At 39.5% G+C, this 25246-nt stretch overlaps 2 protein-coding genes across 2 annotated transcripts in view; one reads left to right on the plus strand and one right to left on the minus strand.

Moving 5' to 3' along the window:
• The window catches only part of ZPBP (zona pellucida binding protein), a gene marked incomplete at both ends in the record, with an annotated part of 32164 nt that extends 17597 nt beyond the window's left edge, over nt 1-14567 (plus strand). The window contains 6 exon segments of the mRNA XM_082329163.1: nt 297-412; nt 414-435; nt 438-541; nt 8017-8182; nt 8185-8193; nt 14476-14567. Coding sequence (XP_082185289.1) covers nt 297-412; nt 414-435; nt 438-541; nt 8017-8182; nt 8185-8193; nt 14476-14567 — 509 coding nt within the window.
• Nucleotides 14568-22833: 8266 nt separating this feature from the next.
• Nucleotides 22834-25246, minus strand: part of VWC2 (von Willebrand factor C domain containing 2) — a gene marked incomplete at both ends in the record, with an annotated part of 61105 nt that continues 58692 nt past the window's right edge. Inside the window, one exon of the mRNA XM_082307371.1 lies at nt 22834-22985. Within this exon, the coding sequence (XP_082163497.1) occupies nt 22834-22985 (152 nt within the window). The remainder of the gene's footprint in view (nt 22986-25246) is intronic.

The following is a 25246-nucleotide window of genomic DNA, read 5'->3' on the forward strand; positions in this document are numbered from 1 at the left end:
CCCTTTACTGTAATCTGCTGTTGGTTTAAAAATTAAAAAATTACAATAATAAAGAGTAAGACTTATCTATGGATATAAATAAGAACATAAACTTGTAAAAGCTCTTAAGTGTTTCTAGCTGGCCTAGCATACACCATTTTATCATTAAAAATTCTCTGGGGGTGCAAACTAGGTTTTGCTTATAAATTAAGGATTTAAATTGGCAATTTTATTTTCAAATACACAACTTACTTACTTACTTTTCTTCTTTTTACTTCATATATGTTCCTCATCATCTTCCACATTTTTTCCTGCAGCTTATTCTGATCCTAGAAATTACTATGAGTTCACAGCCCAGTATCATGCAGCCCCCTGCAACAGTTCTCATAATACTTCTTTTGAGAAAGCATTGCTTCAGATACTAAACAAACTCGCTTGCTGACCTTTCTTGTAAGGTTACATTAAGTCAGAATGCCATCATGTAAAAATGCAGAGAGGAGGTCTACAGAATGAAATCTTTTTTACATTTTCAGGTAAAAATCTGCCTTGCTTTTATGGAATGGTTAGAATTTTTATAGTTAATGGAATGTATTTACTGCTTATATGCAGAAAGTATTGTAAGGGTTTAATAATAAAGTTTCTTGATTGTAAAAATGCTTCAAAGTATTGCATGTGAAATTCATGTCAATATCAAAAAGATAGTTGATCTACTCAAAAGTGCATTTTTTTACATTATATCAGAAGAGTTTTAGAACTTTTTATAGCTGTGGATAGATCAATGTTTTTAATTTTGTGTCATAAAACATTATCATGTCTCTCGTTGCACACTGACATAGGAAGGAAGGAGATACAGTGCGCACGTCCAAGCCACGAGCAGGCAGTTTCTCCAGGAGAATGCTGTGACAAATGGTGTCAAAGGCTTTACTAAAGTCCAGGTAGACAACATCCACAGCCTTTCCCTCATCCACTAAGCGGGTCTCCTTGTCATAGAAGGAGATCAGGTTGGTCAAGCAGGACCTGCCTTTCATAAACCCATGCTGACTGGGCCTGAGCCCCTGGTTGTCCCGTACATGCCGCATGATGGCACTCAAGATGATCTGCTCCATAACCTTCCCTGGCACCGAGGTCAGGCTGACAGGCCTGTAGTTCCCCGGATCCTCCTCTGGCCCTTCTTGTCGATGGGCGTCACATTTGCCAACCTCCAGCCAACTGGGACCTCCCCGGTTAGCCAGGACAGCTGATAAGGGATGGGAAGTGGCTTGGTGAGCACTTCTGCCAGCTCCCTCAGTACCCTTGGGTGGATCCCATCTGGCCCCATAGACTTGTGTGGGTCTAAGCGGTGTAGCAGGTGGCTAACCATTTCCGCTTGGATTATGGGGCTTCATTCTGCTCCCCGTCCCTGTCCTCCAGCTCAGGGGGCTGGGTACCCTCAGAACAACTGGTGTGACTATTATAAAGACTGAGGCAAAGGCGGCATGAGGTACCTCAGCCTTTTCCTTGTCCTCTGTCACCATGTTTCCCCCCACATCCAATAAAGGATGGAGGTTCTCCTTAGCCTTCCTTTTGTTGCTCATGTATTTATAGAAACATTTGTTTGTTGTCTTTTATGGCAGTAGCCAGATTAAGTTCCAGTTGGGCTTTGGTCCTTCTAATCCTCTCCCTGCATAACCTCACAACATCCTTGTAGTCCTCCTGAGTGGCCTGACCCTTCTTCCAAAGGTCGTAAACTCTCGTTTTTTTCCTGAGTTCCAGCCAAAGCTCTCTGGTCAGCCAGGCCGGTCTTCTTCCCTGCCTGCTCATCTTTTGGCACATGGGGATGGCCTGATCCTGCGCCTTTAAGATTTCCTTCTTGAAGAATGTCCAGCCTTCCTGGATTCCTTTGCCCTTCAGGACTGCCTCCCAAGGGACTCTGTCAACCAGGCTCCTAAACGTGCCAAAGCCTGCCCTCCACAAGTCCAAGGTAGCAGTTCTGCTGACTCCACTCCTTACTGCTCCAAGAATCGAAAACTCTTTATCATTTCATGATTGCTATGCCCATGACGGCCTCCAGATGTCACATCACCCAGAAGTCCTTCTCTGTTTGCAAAGTCAGAAATCTCAATGTCATGTCAATCCAAAGGAGATTTTTTTTTCTTGAGTCTTGTTCTCAGAATATTCCTTCTTAATGCTGAAATCATATGAAAAGAAAGTCTCAGCTCCTTTATGCTGTGAGTGAGGTCTGAAGGAACCTGTAAAACAGTCCCAATATATGTTCAGTTCACTTGAAGTCCTTTCTGTTATTAAGAAATATCTAAAACCTGAGGAGATGGATTTTATAATTGTTGAGATGGATGCACGTAAGACCATCTGCAATATTTTTTTGAATTTACTGTTTCTAATTATTTCAGCTCTAAAAAGGCCATTGTTTTCATATATTATATTAGTCACTATGTATCAAGAAATGCAATTTGAAAAGAACCCCTTCTGAACAAAGTATACCAATTATGCTTAATTTTCCACTTTCCACTTTCCAATTTTAATTTTCTTGAAAATTAAATATAATTGCTTATAAACCCAATGAAACTATTAGTCAGTTGTATTTCTCTGAAAATTGTATTTGTAGTGGATCGCACTGACATATCTGAAGAGTCTCATTACTGATAGCATAGTTAGTTAAGGTTAATTCTAAGGTTATTGAAACTACATAAATGAGATTTAGCTGATGTGCAGGCTTTATAGAATATTTGAGCACTAGGCGGAGAAATTCTCCAGTTAGAGATTTAGGTGGATGTAAACTTTGATACGACCCAGTGGTAAACTACACGTTCTTAAGTAGCTTGAAGCCTTAGAAAGTACTTTTTGATTTCTAAGTAGCATTTGGTGTTTCAGAATTACTTCCATGACAGAGGTAGGTAAAGCTTATAATATAAGGAGTTCAATTCACATGTTAACAGATAATTTCATTCTTAATATGGAAGCTTACTGTAATGTCAGTTCTGGAGAGCAGTCCAGCAGCTTAGTTAACTATTTCCCAGGCCTTCATCATAACGTGTTACTACTAGTCAGTTGAAAAGGAATGTGGACCCATGCAAATAGATTACTAAAACGTAACTACGTTTTTTCTTCTGTCCGTATTTGAAGTCTTCCTTTGGTTCTATGCATCATAGGCATTCCTACGAAAATGTAAAGGGTTGAGCGGGTGAGGCTCAGGAACTGATGTGTTTCTACAGGGTGGGGAGCAGGGAAAATCTTTAAAAGCACTAGATATTGCCCTGATTGATTGTTCTTGAGAGAAAACTTTAGTCCATTGCAGAAACAGTCAGAAGTTTGAACTGTTAGAGCTCCTGGATGACTGTTTTAAAACCTGAGTCTTCATAAAACCACAAGGCAGGCAGGTAATTAGAGAGGGAGTCGCTTATTTCTTTAGAAAGGATTCAGATATTTATAAATCTGGGAAGAGTCCAGAATTACACATTTCCTTGCCATTAAAATTTACAAATAAATGACAGTTTAATAATATATTAATATATATTATTAATTAATATAATTGATTAATATAATTAATATATAAAATAAAATATTTAAGTATACCAAAAATTAGACATACACATGTAATATCTATAAGAGGATAAGCTCTGTGATTTCTTTAAAACATTGCAAGTTAGATATCTGAAATATGGTAGAAAGTCCTAAATACTTGCATCAGAACTGACTAGGATCTTAAACCAGTAAAAAAAAACCAACGTTGATTTCATTGACTTTGTTCTTCTATAAACAGATTGTGTTTTTTTACAGTTGCTTCCTTAGAGAAAAACGCAACAGGCTATATCAGCAAACTGCTTGTGATGCATCTCATAGACTAAACGAGGTACAGTAGATGGAATAAAAAGGCAACTAACATAATAAGCTACTCTCACAATAAAGTATAAAACATAAAAAATGAAACATACTTTGCTTAGTAAATTAATAAATTCATACAAATGTTTTAGTAGATATAAAATTTCTATATCAGGTAAAATTGCTAATATTCTGTTGCCATTATAGATAAGGCAGATCTCACTATCAGTCTATATTAAAGACAGTACATTAAGAGTATGAAAAGTGGCAAGACAATGGGGAAACTTTGAACATGTCCTATCTTATAAATACCAAACAGGCTGTTTTGTAATGGTAGTGCCTTTCCGTCACTTCAAAGTGATTTTATTATTGATCTGGCAGAATTTTAGCTGCTTGAAGGCGTTTGGCTTTTACAGTAGAGAACCAGAAGCCAGAGTCTTGCTTACTAGGTTAACTGCTAATTCAGAGGTTCTTGAAGGGGAAAGGAGAAAGGGGAAGGGAAGTACAGGAAGAATACCAAGAAATAGCAGGCATGCAAATCATGCTTCGGGATTACAGCAGAGGGCTGAGAGAGTCTAAAATAACATTGTACTCATTAAGCAGCTTCCATCTTGTCCACTGAAAAAACCCCTAAATTTGTGGGGAAAGCTCATGATCAAAGTTCATCTTTTCATACAGACAAGAGGATCAAATTAAGAGAGCATGAATAAATCTGGTTTTGCCAATTTGTGTGCATACTGAACCTTGCAAGCCTATTAAAGGGGTTTTTTTTGCTTTTTCTTTTTAGCTTTTATGTATATATAATTAATCCCTGTATGCAAATGAAGCACTGTCTGGATATGAAGCATTGATACTTTTTACTGTTAGACTTTGTCATATTGCTAATGGGTCTATTTTTTGTTACATATTTTATATATTTTAGCCAGTTAGAAGTCACATTTTTAATTTTAACTACTATGACTTAAATTCTTTAATATTCCAGTGGAAGACACTTCATAAAAAATGGTCCAAAATTCCAGAGAAAATAAAAGATTTTTAAAAATAAGCATTGCCTTTGGCTAGGGAGATGGAGTAGATGCAATGGAATAGAGCTCCCTTGTATCCTATCGTTTCTGTGGTTCTGTGCTACTGGTTCTGCACTGATTGAAAAGAATGTTTTTCCTATCTAGGATTATATCGGTGCAAACCTTTCTGAGTAAGGGAATTAGTCTTCTGTGATTATATTTGATTGATATAATAATAATGATAATAATCCCCTTACTTAACTTAGCTTCAGGAGACCTTTGGCTTTTTTTTTTTAATTGAACAGAAATAGCTAATAAAGATGGAAAGTATGTCTGAAATGTAAGTGGACCTAAATAATAGCACCTATGTAGATGGTAAAGCTGCAAGTCTATTGATGTTGGGCTACAGATGTCTAATGTTGGCAAAATTGCCAAGGATTACCTTTTAAAGTTCTATTTGTATAAACCTGAACACTTTCAAAGACATTACATTAATTGATCAAGGTTTATCTAAATTAAAACCAACATGTGGGTGACACTGTTGTGGGTGTTTACTACAGGCTACCTGATCAGGAAGAGAAAGTTGATGAGGCCTTCTACAGACAGCTGAAAGTAGCCTCATGATGACAGGCCCTGGTTCTCATGGGGGACTTCAACCGCCCTGATATCTGCTGGAAAGACAACACAGCTAGGCACACGCAGTCCTGGAGGTTCCTGCAGAGCATCGATGATAACTTTTTGACACAGGTGGTGGAGGAGCCAACGAGGAGAGGTGTGCTGCTGGACCTTGTACTAACAAACAAAGAAGGACTGGTTGGGGATGTGAAGGCTGAGGGCAGCCTTGGCTGCAGTGACCATGAGATGGTGGAGTTCAAGATCCTGTGTGGAGGAAGCAGGGCAATAAGTAGGATTACAACCCTGGACTTCAAGAGAGCTAATTTTGGCCTCTTCAAGGACCTACTTGGAGGAAGCCCCTGGGTTAGGGCTCTGGAAGGTTGAGGGGTCCAAGAGAGCTGGTTAATATTCGAGCATCACTTCCTCCAAGCTCAAGATCGATGCAATCAACATCAAGCAAAGGGGCAGGAGACCTGCATGGATGAGCAAGGAGCTTCTGGAAAAACTCAAATGGAAGAAGGAACGTTATGGAATGTGGAAAAGGGGACAGGCCCCTTGGGAGGAATATGGGAATGTTGTCAGAGTATGCAGGGATGCGGTGAGGAAGGCTAAGGTCCACTTGGAATTAAATCTCGCAAGAGATGTCAAGGACAACAAGAAGGGCTTCTTCAAGTACATCAGTAGCAAAAGGAAGACTAGGGAAAATGTGGGCCTACTGCTAAATGAGCTGGGTGCCCTGGTGATGGAGGGTACAGAAAAGATAGAGTTACTGAATATTAACTTTGCTTCAGTCTTTACTGCTAAGGCCAGCCCTCAGGAGTCCCAGGCAGGAGAGAAAGTCTGAGAAAGGAAGACTTTCCCTTGGTCGAGGAGGATCAGGTTAGAGATCATTTAGGCAAACTGGACACGCACAAATTCATGGTCCCCGATGGGATGCACCCATGAGTGCTGAGGGAGCTGGCAGATGTTATTGCTAAGCCACTCTCCATCATCTTTGAAAGGTCATGGAGAACAGGAGGGGTGCCTGAGGGCTGCAGGAAAGCCAGTGTCAGTCCAATCTTCAAAAAGGGCAAGAAGGTAGACCCAGGAAACTACAGGCCAGTCAGCCTCACCACCATGCCTGGAAAGGTGATGGAACAGCTCATTCTGGATGTCATCTCTAAGCATGTGGAGGAAAAGGTTATCAGGAGTAATCAACATGAATTCACCAAGGGGAAATCATGCTTGACCAATCTCATAGCCTTCTATAATGGCATGACTGGCTGGGTAGATGAGGGGAGAGCAGTGCATGTTGTCTACCTTGACTTCAGCAAGGCTTTTGACACTGTCTCCCATAACATCCTCATAGGTTAGCTCAGGAAATGTGGGTTACGTGAGCGGATAGTGAGATGGATTGAGAAGTGGCTGAATGGCAGAGCTCAGAGGGTTGTGATCAGCAGCACAGAGTCTAGTTGGAGGCCTGTAGCTAGCGGTGTTCCCCAGGGGTCAGTACTGGGTCTGGTCTTGTTCCACTTGTTCATCAGTGGCCTGGATGAAGGGACAGAGCAAGTTTGCTGATGATACAAAACTGGGAGGAGTGGCTGATACACCAGAAGGCTGTGCTGCCATTCAGTGAGACCTGGACAGGCTAGAGAGTTGGGCAGAGAGGAACCTAATGAAGTTCAACAAAGGCAAGTGTAGGGTCTTGCACCTAGGGAGGAATAACCCCATGCACCAGTACAGGTTAGGGGTCGACCTGCTGGAAAGCAGCTCTGCGGAAAGGACCTGTGAGTCCTGGTGGACAAGTTAACCATGAGCCAGCAATGTGCCCTCGTGGTCAATCAGGCCAGTAGTATCCTGGGGTGCATCAGGAATAGTGCGGCCAGCACTTCAAGGGAGGTTATCCTCCCCCTCTACTCTGCCCTGGTGAGGCCACATCTGGAGTACTGTGTCTAGTTCCGGGCTCCCCAGTTCAAGATAGACAAGGAACTACTGGAGAGAGTCCAACAGAGGGCTATGAAGGTGATTAGGGGACTAGAGCATCTCTCATGAGAAAAGGCTGAGAAAGCTGGGTCTGTTTAGCCTGGAGAAGAGGAGACTGAGAGGGGATCTTATCAACGCTTACAAATATCTTAAGGGCAGGTGTCAGGAGGATGGGGCCAGACTCTTTTCAGTGGTGCCCAGCGAAAGGATAAGGGGCAACGGGCACAACCTGAAACACAGGAAGTTCCATCTGAATATGAGAAAAAACTTCTTTACTTTGAGGGTGACAGAGCACTGGAACAGGCTGCCCAGAGAGGCTGTAAAGTCTGCTTCTCTGGAGATATTCAAAACCCACCTGGACATGATCCTGTGCAATGTGGTGACCCTGCTTTAGCAGGGGGGTTGGAGTAGATGATCTCAAGATGTCCCTTCCAGCCCAAACCATTCTGTGATTCTGTGGTTCTGTGATATCCAAGAATATCAGACTGTCCTGCTGTTTCCATTCAGCTATAATCGAAAGATTTAGTGGTACATCCTTTAAACCTTAATCCTAGCTCATACTCACATTCTTTTGTCTTTTCTTGTATTCTGACCTCTTTCCATCAAAGAGTCTGAAAAAATATTATTTGTTTTAATTTAGGCAAAACACCTTATAGAGACATTTTTTAAGCAACAAGTGGAAGTTAGCAGGAAAAGTTCTGAACCGTTGCCTGAAATATACTACATTGAAGGTACTCTGCAAATGGTACGGGTTGATCGCTGCTATCCAGGGTATGCAATGAATGCTCTAATACATCCAGACTGTCCGAGTGTTGTGGTAAGTGACAAATTCATTTATCGTACAAAGTATTAAATCTGTTACAATGTTTTTTGCTCTGATTGAACTCAGCACTTTGCTATTTAACTTTATAAAATTGTTATGCCATACTGTTTTGGGTTGTGATCCTGCCAGGTCTGTCAAGGTAACCAGCACTAGATCAGGTTAGTACTTGGGTAGAACTTTCTTAAGACCTTGTTGATTTAGACTTTAATCCAGACCCACAATTTCTATGGACTGATTTAAATTAAAATCAAGCAGATTAAATTCAGACCTCTAGATAGCAGTGGGGTTTTCTGGAATTAGCATAGAAAATCTGTAATCTGATGAGGTATGTTTCAAGTGCTGTTTTACGGTGAGACAAACAAGACAATTATTTTTGTTCTTAAATTTATAAAAGGGGGCATAATAATGCAATGCTTTCATCTAATTACAAACTTAAATGCTACATTCCAGAGCTGAGTAAAGTAAGAATAATAGATAAAATAATCACTCTGTATAGCTTTGAAAATAAAGTTAAATTTGTAAAAATTTGTGATCCATCTGGAAGAATAAGGAAAGGGGGAGAATGAATTCTGGTAATTTTATTTTTGTAATATTAAAATTAGTGACATTACCCTCCTTTAGATGCTAAGGAGTGGATCGGTGTTTTAAAGAGTGGCTTTGGCAGATTACATTTCGCCCAAGAAAAGGTTATTCATATGATTCCCAAATATTGAGCCTGAAGTCTCAAGGGAACAATGGAAGACAAGACACATAGAGAATAAATCTGTAGTCAAGCTTTTGACAGAGATGATTCCCTACAGACCTAGCAATGGTGAAAGAAAACACTGGATTACATATTGAACGACAGTTTACAGAATGGAATACACTTTGAAAAGAAATAATAAGAATATGGAAGAAAATAGAGACAACTCTAAAATTGCAGGGCATGCAAAATGTTTCCATATGTGATCCTTTTTTCCAATTTGTTGTCTTCATCAGAGGGAACTTAAATTTTTTGGTCCATGTCTTCCAGCAAAAAGTGACAAATATCTGGAAGGGATACACATAAATATAAAATTTATTACATTTATTGTAATACAGCATATTGTTGCACATGATTTCAAGGAAAGGTATGTGAAAATCAAGTTTAGAAAAGCATGTCTTCTTTAGGATGATTTATTTTGTACAGACTGCAGTTTTGTTTTGGGCTTTTCCCCAGAATATCTTACTCCATTCTAAACTAATTTGTATTCCTTTTTTCTTCAAAACACAACTTTCATCTTAGCTCTGGTGGCTGTTTAACATAAGTAGTAAAAATTAATGCTATTTTCTTAGATGCCGTGCTCCTTTACGTCCTGCACTAGACAGAAACACTACACAGCCGTACACCAGTGTCAACCCAAGAAGCTGATCTCTGTTCAGCTGGGATCATAACAGGCACCTCTTTGGCAGATACAGGGGCAAGCTTTCACATCTGAGGTACCTAAGAATCTGAAACAGTCAGCCCTGAAACTTGACTGATTACTGCTTCCTGTAGTTGAGGATGTCATTCTGTCAGCATGCTTAAACATACACTTTTCCTTAGTTGACCTCTCGGTAAAATTAGCAGTTTCCTTTCCCAGAATCCAAAACACCGTGTCATAGGCAGTAAAACTGAAAGGGTCCTCTGCTTATCATTCTACCTCAAGGCAAGATAGGAGCTCCAGTTATTCCTGACAGATGTGTCCTGCATAATCTTTAAAACCTCAGAAGACTACATAGATTCCCAAGGAAATATAACAGTCCTGCATATCCTGACCATTGGAAAGCTTTTTTCTAAGATACTTAACGTAATTTCCCGTGATGTAGTTTATACCTGTTACTTCTTGTTCTGTCTCAGTAAATCTGGAAACGATTCTGTTAACTTTCATCTCTGAAACAGCTTTTGTATATCCTAGAAGAGTCTGACCATTTTCTTTTTCTGATACTGTCTTCATTGAACTAAACCACCTCAAGTTCAGTCTTTTTGGTCGTGTTTGATAGACCTCTGTTCACCCTGATTACTGTCCACTATAGGTTCTCTACATTTGTTTTCAGTACCTCAAACTTCATGCAGTAGTTCTCAGGAGACCATGCTAACATGGGAGAATTAGTTGAATTTGCTAAAATCCCTAGATCTGTTACTTAAATAGAAAATAAAATATTTTCCCTGTATCTTTGTTAGTGGAGGAGCTTTTTCCGAAACATGCACTTACTCACAGAAACATTTTGATAAACACACTTCCATGGAAGTACAGCAGAGTTCAACTTCTTGGGTTATCCAATAATTTCCCTTGTAGTTGCATGAACCAGGTCCTGTAATCCAGTTAGAACAGTTGTAAGGTCCATTTTAGAACTATCTGGAAGTTTTGGTCTCTTTAGCTGCTCTTGTTTTGTAGTTGGAAGATCAAGCTTTCAATCTAAATTAATTCATGGAAAGTTCATACTCATTGCCCTGATAGGGAGAATGCCCTTTAGCTTAAGCAGATTTTTTTTGTCTCCTATTTTGTCATCAGAACAAGACAACTACTTTCCATCTGCTTTTGTAAGAGTTTGCATTCAGCAAACCTGTATCTCACATGCCCTATTTTGAGTTTAATATTCTTGCACAGGGGTGACTAGAATTCAACATGGTATTTCAGATGAGCTCTTACCAGTGCCTTTTACATCTTTAGTGCTTTTCTTTTGGTCCTAAGAACCTCTCTCTCAAATGATGTAACAGTACCACGCTTCCCCTTTTCATTGTGACTGATTGTGCTCACAGTCCTCTTTAATTAAACAAATATACAGGCCTTTCTCATTCTTTTGTTTCTTCCTGCCTATTTAAATCTTGTCCTTATTTACAGTTTCTCCCAGTTTCGTTCTCAGCATAGTTCGTTGGGACTTTTTCTGATAATCTTGTTAGTGGAAATATTTAGTAAAGTCTGTCTAAGAGCAAGCTCATGAGCAATCCCTTGAGCAATTTCTCTCCAATTCTTATTTCCCTTTTAAGCATCATTCAGTACTCTTTTTTAAATTTCATTCTAATTGTATTCTTCTGTAGTTTATTACATTTGTATGTGCTGTCATATCAGGTTCTTTCAAATTAATTACGTGTTGATCTTTATTGTAAACCATCAAATTTTATTACTTTCCGCTTACCTGCATGTGTGTCAGCGGTCATTCATGAAATCTTTACATAGTATATAAGTCTGATCAGCTGTTCTGTGGTTTCTTGGATTCTTTTTTCCTTTTCTGAAAAATTTATAATACATTTCTTACCAGCCATAAATTAGCACCAGCCATAGGGTATCACTGCAGATAGATACACTGCAAACCTCAGATTATCAATCATCTGTGTTACTCCTTCATGGGCCAGTTCTAGTTTGGAACATGGAAACACATGTTACTCAGACTTTCTAATTTAAATACATTAACCTTTGAATAGTGCAACTGTTTCTCGTCTCCAGGTCTTGATAAGCATATGACAGAATGTAAAAGGTTATGGAGTAAGCCCAAGAACATGGAGAAATAAAAAAACCCTATGCATATCTTCTGCAGGTTTCATAAGCAAACCTACTCTATTTTTACATACAGCAAAATAGCTGGATGTTCACTTACACCTGTTCTCTTTCCTCTATTATTTTTAGAATATCTAGTTTCACGTAGTGTTCTAGTAGTTCTGGTTCCTCCATGCTGTTGTGCAGTGCTCTGTGAACAACGCATCATTTATTTCACACTGCCATCACACAATTTGTGCACTAAGCATAACCCTTTCACTTACCGCATCACCTACCAATCTAAATCTCCTGCATTAGAACTTGCATTCATTTTCTTCCCCGTGCTTCAGTCTCACGTTCTTTTCTATCATACTATATCCTCACTTGTTTTTTTCCCCTCTGCTTTTATATTAAAATTGCGTTAAATATTGAGCTATTGTCTCATCTACTCCCATTTTCTAATCTAAATCTCTTTCTGAATTAGTCAATTAAACATGTTAACCTGATTAGTCACTGTGTGATGTATCTATATTTAGAGAAATCTTTTTGGCAGAAAACACTGGTGGTAAAAAATATAAAAATTTTGTTCATCAGGCACCAGAACCAGAACCAGGGTTCTCAGGCAGAACCCTTTACCAAGTGATTTTGTAGAGGCAATGACTTAAAGACATGGAGTTACTGCTGATTAATAATTCCATTTAGTCTTCTGCCTCTGTAAAGCAGTCTTGAATAAACAGAATTGATGAGTACAAACATCTTAGAAATTATTTAGTATGATTTTATCTTAATTTTAAAGTTTTCCTGCTTTTAAAGCCCTCTTTTATGTTAAATAAAGCACATTATTCCAGAATAAGTTAATTAAATATTTTGGTAACAGCTACATGAGGTATGATCCACCTTTAAATTTTAGTTTACATAGACAACTGAGTCACTTTCATGTCATCAAAATTTTTAAATAGAATTTTTCTGCTTCATAAATCTTTTTTTTTGCCTTTTTTTTTTTTTTAATCAGATGCAGCTGTGAGATTAATACAGTACAAAATATCCTATGTTTCTTAGGGCTTCTCTGGAGATACAATTTGATAATCATACCCTGTACTAGCTTTATGAAATATTTTTTGTCCTGTATTATTATTCTGCAGAGCTTGATTTCTGTGGTATTTTTAGTAGACTAGATACTGAATAGTCAGTTCTAATTTGGTTTTCTTCAGTTCTTTCTCACAGTATGGTGATTATTTATATTACTGAAACATAGTAACTTGAAAGTTCAAAAGGAAATACATTATTCAACAGAATATTGAAATAGTCCTAAAAATCAGAAGAGAGCACAAAATACTAGTTAGCTTATAGGATAAAAGAACAAATTAAGACGTTGTGTGCATTTCAGTTTGTGAGGTGTGAAGTGGCAAGTATGTAAAATACTCTGTAAAGACAGAGTATTTTGCTAAGATGTTTATACTTTCGAAGTGAAGGTATACCAATAGGAGTTTTCCATTAGTGAAAAGATTGAAACAAGTGAAGTTTACCAATTAAAGAAACTTTCCAGCAGCTGGCTAAATAAGCTACAGGTCCCTACTTCAGATTCCTTTCTCTTTTTCATGCTTTATGCTAGATAGCAAACAGATGATGCTTCTGAGAAATAAACTTTTTATCCCATTGTAAGAGAAGTCTACCTTGCTCCAATTAAATAAACTGAAAATTCTGAAGGATTTACTAGAAGTGTGCCTATAATTGTCAATAAAAGGAGTAGAATTATTCCTCTGGTACACAAGATGATTGATTTTCCAAACAGAAAGGTTGGAAAATGCCTTTAGTTACATGTATTTGTAAAGCTTTCTTTTTCTCTTCTTGGTCTGCCCATACTAATGTACAAAAAAAGGCAAGGTTTTGACATCATCTGCAGAGGGCTCCTTTCTCTCTTACATTTCATAAGACCTCTAAAACCCTCTTCAGTCAATAGCAGTGGCAAAAAATGCTAGGCAAGCTAATAACAGCCACTGGGGATCAAGTGAATCCTGCCAGCCTCAACCAACGAAGATAAACCAACCCAAATACTGAAAATCCTGCTGAAGGTTTGTGCAGTAGTGAGTAAGAAGTCATTACTAAGCCAGGCAAAACCCAATAACCAGGTAAGCGCCGACTCTGCCAAAGGAAGGTCTTAATTACCTTTGCATACTGAATGCTAATGCTGTTAATTAAAGATCTACCTTAAAGAAAGGCTACCATTGCCACACTGAAGTATGATTCAGGATAGTCATAACCAAATAGCTCAAATTCTGCTTTTTTCTGCCAAAAGCATAATGCTGAGTTAGTCTTTTGTGATGAAGTCATTCTGCAGATGACTGTACAGACTTCATCAAATGGCATAATGTGATCCAACACGAAAAAAATGTTTCATTCAGAACACTTGTTCTGCATCATACACTGATTTTTGGCTGATGCATTGTTTTTGCACTATTTCTTAATAATTATCTGAGCTTAGATTTCAGCTTTATTTCGTCTTCTATTACTTACACAAGCAGCTATAGCAGTTTATTTAAAACATTATTGGATATAGGCCATATTAACATGTAATTGATGGACATATTCGCTGTAAGCAGATGGAGGGAAAAGTGATGAAGACAAAAATACGGTGTAATAAATAGATGATGTATAAAATATATACAATTTTTTCAGCATCAACTGGCAGAATGCTGGAAAAAATCTGATCTTTTTTCAAACATATAAAGATGCATTTTAAAATACTTTTTATTAATATCACTTAAATTCCACATTTTTCCCTTGTTTTTTTTGTCCATAGTTGTATGCAGCCCAGGATCATACAATCCTAGTAATGGAATTCACTGTCTTCGGTGTGACAGAAGTTTGATATATGGAGCAACAAAGTGCTAACGGCTGAGGGATCTGCACTCTTGCAATAGCTCTTACGTATTTTAACGTGGTAATATTAATAAATATTTTTAAAATGTGTGCAGATTGTTTTGGTTACATCAATAGAATACACTTGTTTTTAAGAACTAATGATTCATCAGCATATCGGTAAAATGTTTTAGGTCATACCACTTAAGACTACTTCATTTTTAAGGTCTTTAGAATATCTGCTAGGTTAATACCAATAGAGACAACCAACTAAATCGCAAGAAGAAAACACAAAAGTAGAGGTATTTTGCATACTTAATCCTTTGCTGATAGACCTCAGCTCCTCTCGACACGAACTGGTGAAAGGAGTCTATATTGTAGTTTTCATCTACCTGTCCATTCCATCCGTCGTCGGTTAAGAGGATTGTAGTGAACAGCTCATGGTGTACATCCAGCACTGAAAGGTCGTGAATGTTGCAATGTAGCCTCAAATCCAAAAACATCCTAAAAACTTTCTTTCAAGATGAATTATAATATCATTACTGACCGGTTGGTAACTTCTTCCCAAAGAATGTAAAATTCCATGTGGGTCAGTCATCTGTTCCACCTTTAAAGATATCACGCTGAGCATAACACTTTTGCTCTTACCTGAAGAAAACAAACAGTAACATAAAATACCACGGTACTTTTTATGACACTCATCTTCTTTACTTTTGTAAGACTGTTGAGAATTACTAAGTGGTTGGCTCAATGCATTCCTTGTCATTCATGAACAGCCTTATTTAAGTTGGTATTCAGTAACAGAATCCTGTTTAAAATCCTATTTGTTTTGTATTTGCAGATCATACCCCATGCAAATTGCAAAGTTTTTAATAAATAATACAGAGTTTATAGATTTTAGCAGAGTATAGAAACAATGTTTGTTGGTTCTCCTGGTAGGTGAAATTCACTTCAATTCACAAAGTTTGCACGCCCTTTAAGGCTTAGTGGAAAAAGTAAATTAAAAGTGGTTATAAAGGTTTGTCTTTAATTCTGCCTGCCATGAACACTTTACACGAGTATTTGTGAAAGTTCTCTCTCATTCACTGATTGCAGTCAAGTACAGATTCTTTATTATAGGTGCAATCTGTGGAAGAAATCCTGATCTCAGTTAACAGTATTAACCTGGGCTTCTGAATTACTCTTGGTTTATGCTGGCTTAACCAAGAAAAGAATTCTCATTTGTCAATGCATACATGCTGTATATACACAAATATACATCTCTCATTGCTAAAATATTTTAGGTTTATTCTCTGGTATGGCTGGAGCTAGAAGAAAGAAATTCCTTTGCATATAAAACCACGGAAAAAAGTTTTCCTTGTCTATCTATTCCTCAAAATAACTACATTTTAAACTTGCTTTCATTTCCTCATGTTACATCTGCTATGTGTTTGCTATTTTTCCGCATTGTGTGTGAACTGATATTTGCATTCCTATTTTCACCATTTTTCATAAATTCACCTCTTTGCCACGAGGTAAAATCTGCGCACACAGAAGCACTCGGCACACTCCACTTTTGCAGATGGTCCTGCAGTTTGTTCAAAATCTGCAGCAGTGCTCTGTATCCTGCTGGAACTGGAGTGCTTACTGTTTTATGTGATATTTTTCCCGTTTTGCTGCAGAAACATGAAGCAGGCTAACTTCTTGAGTTCTACTAAATTGACAAGATTACCGATGAATGTAAGTGGCAAACTCAACACTTAAAATCGACAGATTATACATATTCAACCAGACTAACTTGCTATTCCATTCCTATAGTCTGCCTGTTCTTTTCAACAATAGCTTTAATTATGCTGTATATTTCTTAAAAGCAGTCATCTTTTTAAAAGCAGGAAACTGTTAAGTGTTACAGAAATAGCATTACTATTAGCTAATAGCCCCAAATGAACCTAACATGAACAACGTAACAAGTATTTCTGATAAGCTGGGAGTTGATTGTTTTTAAACATCAGCTTTTGTGCCGCTAATTGTGTCACTGCTTTCCTGTCACTGACTAATTAATATTCCACATCAGTATTTCCACATAGCCTCAACAGGTAAACAGTAAAACCTTTTGACTCCTCTGTAACCGATCATTGACATACAAGTTTGGAGTTTTCCTGTGTTTGTTTTAAAAGCGTATAGAATGAATGAGACACATTATATATGAGCAATTGAAAAAACATACTGGGTCGTGTTTGGTTTTTCTCTGCTGTGTGAGCTGTTTAATGTGTCATTTCAACAGACTGAAAATTTACATTTTCAGTGTGGTTGAGCATAAGTATTTTTTAAGAGGAAAAAGGATTCTGGGAAGGAATGGCTGTCTTCTCAAAACTGAACAAGTTATAAACTTTCTGAAGTAGTACTTACTTTTATCAAAAAGTGATGAAAAATTTGAATTCTTGGATAGCCAGAAAAATAGTCTGTGATACTCAGTTCAATGCTGTCTCCCCAGTTTGTGTTTTGTTTTTAATGCAGCAGGAACACAGGGTAGAAGGTGTATTTTTGCAGACAGAAAACCCATGGTAACACAAGCTGTGAAGAAAATTCATTGCCTGATAAGGGGAATAAATGGAGCATTTAGTTGGATTGCATTAGATTCTTAGATAATACGTGCCTTTCAAAGCCTCCTACAGATTATGGAGCTATCATAGTTTAGATATTAAAGTTACCATCAAAAGTAACATCAAATACTTTACCATCATGACAGTATAGTTTATATTACACCATATGAGAACAGAAGAGATTGTTTTCCAAAGTGAGGGAACCTTTTATCGTATCTTTTTCTTTCTTATTTGTACTAAAGACTTTAATTCAATGTCATTTCAATGGCTTTCAATTTTACACCTCTGGAGATCATCTACTCCAATACCTTGCTGAATGCAGGTTCAGATACAGCAGGCTGCCCAGGGCCACGTCCAGTCGGGTTTTGATCATCCTCAAGGATGGAGACTCCATGACATCTCTGGGCAACGTCCTCCAGGATTCAACCACCTTTACTGTATGATTTATTTTTTTTTTTTCATCTCCAACTAGAATATTTCCTGTATTTCAATTTGTGCCCAAATACATTTCTCATTTACTTTTCTTATGATATTCTTTGAAAATCTCCCTATGACATACCCTTATGACACTGTAGCCATGTTTTTCTTTTTTTGAACATTCCTATCGTAACGCTCAGCTCCTCTGTCTCATATCTCATATCTTTCCTCTTTTTCCCCTTTTTAATTTTAAATCTCGCATAAGTATTTACGGGAATACCAGCACTTCCGTTTTTGTGGTTTAAATGAATAGTATAAAGAATCCTACTGCATACTAACTGTGCAATTTTATAATTACCTGAAACCATCTAGAATATCATCTCTTCAGGCACCTACTTACACAGGTTTGAAGCCAAATTCATGTACAGTGCACTCCTACAAAAATGGACGAGGCCAAACAAAGAATGAATTTGTCTTGATTTCAACTGGGAAATAAGCAGAAGCAAGTGAAGTAGAAGCAGAAATCTCATATTCATGCCAATGCAGCTATGTAAGAACATCTGAGAAGAATATTCATTATCCAAGCAACAGACTTTAAAATACAAAATTATTCATGAGCTATCAGCGTGTCCAGAAATACAGCTTTTATAGACACAACCCACCTGCAAAGCTGGAGAACTCCTCATATGCAGGGTGCGTAATACTGTTTGCACTGAAGCAAAAAACAGCTGAGTACCTAGGCTTCAGCAGAGAAGCCTATATTCTCTGGAGTTTGCTTCGCTGGTAATGATGCAGGTGGCTCTTCTCTTATTTTTTAAGGTTAAATATGAACAGGTGTATTACATGACCAAATCATAACATTTAGATAACTACATGTGGCCACCACGGCAATTCTACTTTTTTTGCTTAGAGATTAAATTATTTTAAAGGTGAATGGTTTCCAACTTCATTCCACAATGGCTAAATTTTAACTTTAAATCTTTTAATTTTCACATTTTCATTTGCCACTCCTATAAAGAGAAAGGAAGGTTTCTGTTTTAAGCCTCTGTCTGTGCGAAGGAACATTACGCGGCAGGCTGCAAATCTCGGCTCCGCGGCCGAAGGCCCACACGCTGCTTGGTGCGGTCACCTGCTGGAGTTTGCCTCTCAGGGTCTTTCGGTGTGTTTGCCTCCGTGCTGGGGTTGCCGACGGTACCACCCCGTACTGCATCTGGCCGGGACGGAGTTATTCTTCGTAGCAGGCGGTATGGTGCCCTGGTTTAGATTTGTGACCAAAACAATGCTGATAACACAGCAGTATTTTGGCTGTTGCTGAACAGCCTGTGCACGGCGTCAAGGTCTTCTCTGTTTCTCACTCACGCCCAGTGAGTAGAGCGGAGGCGCGTGAGAGCTTGGGAGGGGACGCAACCAGGCAGGCGACCCGAACTATCTGAATCTGAATCTGAATTCTCTCAGTGCCAGGAGGCACACAAGGCGCGAACATCGTTCTTCCACTTCGATCGGTCTGCGGCTGCGTGCTCTGGAGTCCCAAGGGCCACAGCGCAGTCTTCTGTTGGTTTTTTCCTCAAGACATGACCGATCCAGTTCCATCTCCTCCTCCTCACTTCATTACTGATTTTCTCCATCTCCCAGTTGATGCTCGTCGTTTCTGCAACTTTTTTTTTTTTTTTTTTCCGGGAGGAGGTAGTTGGCCTCCTGCCCAACCCCCATGACTTGGAGGGCCAGTGGTTTTTCTGTCAGGGTGGCCTTCCCTTAGGCTGTGTTGGTTCGCGGCACCTTCTTCAATTTTATCCGGTGCACCCTCCAGAGAGGGATCCCCTATCCACCACCCAGCGGACGCGCCTTCTAGCCGTGCAGCCCCAGCCGAAGGGACCCGAACTAACCAAAGAGATATTCCACGCCATGTAACGTCCTGCTCAGCAGCAAAATGGAGAGGAGCGACGTTTAGGTAAGGTTAGCTATCCTTTGCTTGGGAACTGGCTGTCCGCCGGTCTGCCCACGGGAGGTGGTGAGTGATTGCCATTGCATCACTTCTTTTGTTTTGTTTTTTCTTTTTTCTTCCACTTCTCCGCTTATTAAATTATTTTCATCTCGACCCATGAGTTTTCTTGCTTTTACTCTTCCTTTCTTTTCCCCTGCCCGCCTGGGGGTGGGCGGTGGGGGAGTAAGTGAGCGGCTGTGTGGTGCTTAGCTGCCTACCAGGGTTAACCCGCAACACGCTGTGTGCCAACTGCGGTTCCACAACTGGGCAGGGCTGATGAGATCTGCCCAAGAAGGGTCCCTCAGCCCACTTCCCCATCTCAGGGATAACCAAAGAGCTCTCATGTGGTAATACTACAGGCCAAAATGGACGTGGCCAGTCATCTCAGAAGAAGGTCCAAAGCTCGTTATGACTTCTACCTCGCTACATTAAAAAAAAAAAAAAAATCTCGAAAAACTTGAAGTTTATTTCTCAAAAAGGAAGATAATTCTATCTCGAAATGTGATCTCTTTAAGAAACCACCCACAGAGCTGGGTGTCAAGATGAATTTGCCCAGGAAATTCCATATGAAATGGGAAAGGACAAACCTATTACTTCAGTAAAGATGACATTAATATGTTGGTACCAGGACTGAAAGCCGGAAGATTTTGGAAAAAAAGTGCAATAGAAAATATTTATAAAAGCTACACTAGAAACACACACTAAAATATCCTCTAACTTTGCACTCACTACTTCAATAAAGACAGAACTTTCCAAAAGAACAGAAATTCAAGCCCTGGGAAACAGTATAAGGCTTAACGAGAACCTCCAGTGAAGGAGAAGCAAAGGGTGGCTAGTCCTAAGTGAGATTTCCAAAAACTTAAACATTATGGCCATCCATTGAAAGACACAAATTCTGAGTCTCTCATAATTTCACTGAAAACACGTGTGTCTCTTAAAGCGACACGCAGCAGTCTATTTGGAAAGGCAACACCACACTGAGTTGCAAGTCCACCTTCGCTGCTCTTACCCCTGTCGCACAGCCGCTTCCTGCGTGGGTACTTCCACTCGGCTGGCAGGGACGTGCATGGAAGGCCACTGGCACTCATGGCACTTTCCCAGAGCTGTGCAGATACTTGATTTCAGTAAGCAGAAGCCTACATAGCCATGAGGCACGGGTCCTACAGATTCAGGAGCTAGCTTTCTGTCATATGACTAGTGAATCTGATGAAATGGATAGGTATACTTAAAATAATACAGTTTTTAGCCAATCAGACCTCCTTTACTGCCAAATACACAACGTCTCACTGTGTTAATGAGAGGTATACAATGAATGAGGCACTCTTTTTATAAAATGGCAAAATCAAGTGTTTATGTTTGTATCTGGAACTGTACTTATGGTTTTGGTACAAACGAGACATGAAACACTTCTTCCCCTCTTCCAAGAAAAAAAATAATCTGTACTCTGTGTCACCCTCCACCGCTACCAGCAGACTGAGTGACAACCCAGGTGCAATATATCCTGTATCCCTGCTAGGAATTCCAGCTACCGGAGAACAGCATTTCCAGTACAATGTTTACATACGTGCACATCCACTTCAGAGAAAGTTCTTATTCACTTGATTTTTGTGTGATTTAAAACCATTTCAATCCAATAATCTGTCTTCCCCTCTCGGGTTCTTCTTGTGACTAGACTAATACTGTGCATGACTTTGCCACAGGACTGTCTGTGCAAGAGGCGGTTCTTCAATTTCTGATTCTGTCACTCCTCTTCCTCTCCCATACCATCACTGGGGAAAATAACGCCCAGCAACAGCCAGACACATGCTCAAAATACAGATGTGAGGTGATTACTGGGATCCACTGAAGGCACTGGCAGAAGTCCCATGGTCTTCAGAAGTACCAGAAAATCATACTTCGTATGGATGTAACCTGGTAACCAGGTTCCACCACAGGAGTAAGTACTGAAAGGGTAGGTGAGAATTTAAGCGATAGTCTTCTGGCTCTACATATTGATTCATTAAGTCTTCCCTCTAGCAAAAGCTTAAAGGTAAGCCCATGTTTAAGTGTCTTCTTGATCTGTTGCCTTAACGGGTATTCAAAGCAGACGTAATGTAGGAGTTGGTGATAAACTAAACTAAAACCAAAATGAATCTAAGCAAAGGCTGTTGGTGGCTGAAGCAGGGAGATGCGATTCATCCCTCATGCAGTCAGGGTCAGCTTCTGTGCTAGAAATCCTTTGATGGATTCGAAGAGCTGGTTCAAAACCTTTCTCCTCAACACAGAGTGTGACAGACCCTGTACAGACTGGCAGAAAGGATCAAAAAGTTGACCCAGCACCAGCAAGGTGGCAAGAGCAGGGTCTAGGGAATGGTGCAGCTACTAACCAGCTCTCCTACCCACGGATTAACAACATGGAGCCACATCAGTGGAGGCTTGTTTGGCTGCTCTAGCCCTTCCAAGCCGCACTTCTCCACGTCCATTATGCGTTACATTAACGATGCCATGTGGTTACTTACCATCATTTCCACCAGCTGGACGATGCGATATTGTTTACGTCACAGAGGAATTTGTCCTGCTGAAATGTGTTATGTCTGAACTGAATATTAAGAATTGATTTTGTCCGATTAAATTTTTATAACAACAGCTATGAGAGACCCATTTCGTATTGCCCACTGCTCCAAGCTGTCTTGGCTGTGGACCAGTAGATATGCACCAGTGGAACTAAGAGAAGGAGCTGACCCACCTCTACACTACAGCAATATTCATAAATGAGCGCATGTTCTCTGAAAGCATATTCTACTCCATTTTTTTCAAAAGTGAGAACGTCAACATTTTGTCATGTGCTGGCTCTTTCCTGGCCCACTAAACTGAAAATAAGCAAAAAAAAAACAACCCACCAAACAAAAAAAAAAACCCAAGAAAACCCTCACATGGTGAAACTAGAACAGAAATGTAATGTTTTAGCCATGGTGCATGTATACAACAGGACAGGCAATGATACAGTACTTTAATCTGTATTGTCTATATAAAACATTTATTTTTAAGCTCTATAATGGTATTATAGAAATACATAGAATATTTTATAGAGTGTATTTTAGTGTACTCACTGTGAAAATAACACATTTATTAAGACAGGTATTCTTATGTCCAAACGTTTTAAATATATGCACTTCTTTCCCTTGCAGTATTATGTTACTTTGAAAAACAAAATATCAATATTTTATTCTTTGCTCCTCACCAGAATCTTCTCATTCAGATTTCCCTGGGTCATCTAGGGTGCTCACTGCTGTGAGATATTTTATAAAAACCACGAAAAGTACTTAGATTTGTAGATTTCCTATATTTGTTTGCATTCATGTCTAGTGCACATAGCTTGCCGTTCAATTCTCCAAGTGCCTTCTTCGTAAGTACAGTGACATATAGTGCATTCATCAGTTTTCACCTCCCGGCCTGCTGGAATGACAATGGTTTCTGCAAAGCAGTTCGGGCCTAAAAAAAGGAGAGAGTTTATTATGCGATACCCGTAGCACACTGTAATCCAGCATAGCTCGGTTTTAGTCTCGAGCACAGAAAACCTAACACAAAGTGAGCAACGCTGGGGACGTTAAACAAACGCGAGCATCGCGCACAAGGCATAAAAGCAGCAAAGAGAGCAAGGACCCTGCCCTCCCATCTGGCTGGACGCTTTCCGTACAGACTGCCCTGCCCTCCGCAGGGGAAGGTGCAACTGTGAAACATGCAGCTGTGACAGAGACCTGGGTACGCAGACGAATACAGATTTAAGCTAGAGAAAAAGCCAGCTGTTGATAATGCAACGGTGCTACTGTAGGCTACTAGAGAGCTGGTTATAAATGTTATTACTTTTTTCCCATTGGAAACAAGCATTGTGTTTTGTGTAGTAATCGAAGTATCAGATTGGTTTATCTTCCATTTCCTGAGAAAATACTCCTTTTCCAGTAGAATGGAATAGCTCCAGCCTCTTTTGAATGAGAACGCTTTTCGTGTATAAAATAAAATGTTCTATTTTATGTAAGTCAGCAAGTCTACAAACATCACTTTTCATAGTACACTGAAATAACTTCTTTTCCAAGGACGATGCAGGAGAACAATCCACCGGCACAACGTTCACAAAACAAATCTGGTTGTTTCAAGAGGTGACAATCTCGCATCTCTCTGCCACAGAAGGCTGCAAGTGCTGTATTATCTACAGTTCTGTTAAAAAAAGAAGTCTACTTCTGCGTTGAAAATCCACACGCACTTGTAAAGCAGCACCAAACCCTACCAATCATCTCCTATCTACACACTGCCATGTCCGCAGGGGAACTCGGCCCCTCCATTCACAACAGCTGCTCAGGCAGAGCCCGGCCACTCACCACCACTTTGGTACCGCTGCCCACCAGGGTAGGCTGTGCAGTAGGGACCAGCATATATTGATCAGATACAGCTGAAACTCTTCCAAAAATACGTGTGTGCAAAACGCTTATCAACTGGCAACCTGTTTGCCACGCAAGTAAATAAATGACAGGAGAAGTTCAGTCTTCCACTGCCAGGGGTCTACTGTAAGACCTAAGGCAAACTATGGCTTCTTCTTCTAAGGCAATGTATTTTTTTTTTTTTGTTTTGAGTGCTTCCCCTGAAGATCAAAGCTAGGCGCACACTGCACGTTTTAAAACACAACCCAAATAGTTCACAAATCAATTTTAATAGTTATATCTTTGGATTAGATTATGTGTTTGTGTACTGACACTGCAGCCTGCGAATTAGTTAGCCAAACTGACAATAACGAAGGCCTTTCCTCAATGAAGGGGAAAGAAAGAGACCTGCAAGACTTGCAGAAATTTGCTTCACCAAATCGTACCCATTAATCCTCTGAATATTTAAGCCAGTATTTTGTTTTAGGACTGACTGTTGACAAAGATCTCTAACATGTGGCGTCTTCCCTAGTTTTGTGTGGCTTCTGGCCCATTCAAGGCTTTGGACGCAGAATGGATAGCAAAACCCAGCATATCTCATGTAAAATTGCATGCTTTACTACCTTAATGTTGCTGCGGTATGTTTGTGTTCGCAGCCCCCTCGGTCTGTCCGTGCAAAGCACCACTGGGCTGGACAACACAGGAAGGAGGACTTCGGGGTGGAGGACGTCCTCCCGGGTCCCACCGCACGCTGGGAGGTGGCCTAGCTCTCAGCTGAGATAAAGCAGCGTTATCAACTATGCTGTCCTCAACGGAATTTTAAAAGATTTAAACTCTAATCTATATAATTCTAACTACGTTTCAGTTAAATACAGTATTCTTCTTGGACCTAATAGACTTTCATCCCAAGATGGGTTCACCTGCACATTAGGTAAAGATACCTGTGTGTTTCGCATGCTGGCCTGTAATAGCCCCCTGATTTACAAAGCTCTACGATATAAAGAGTTAAAATATTAAGTGGACTCTACTTTCCCTGGAGAATTTGTATGAAACCTATAAGACCACTTGAAATTTAAACACTATGTAAAAGACACAAGAGGAACAAAAGTGATGTCAATCCCCTGTGTAGGATTTATTTCATTCTGGGAAAGTAAATGTTACAGACTATACTTGGTTATAAAAATCAACCTGGGAATGAAGTAAAAACAGTGCAACACACGTAATATAATTCACTAGGATTCAGAATGTAAATGCCTCCATTCACAATTAGCAGCACCTTAATGCCATGCGTGACTAGTCCTTCTTACATCAGAAAGTTATTAAATGTACAGATACAAC

The sequence above is a fragment of the Platalea leucorodia genome, assembly GCF_965183815.1.
Source record: "Platalea leucorodia genome assembly, chromosome: 1".
NCBI lineage: Eukaryota > Metazoa > Chordata > Aves > Pelecaniformes > Threskiornithidae > Platalea > Platalea leucorodia.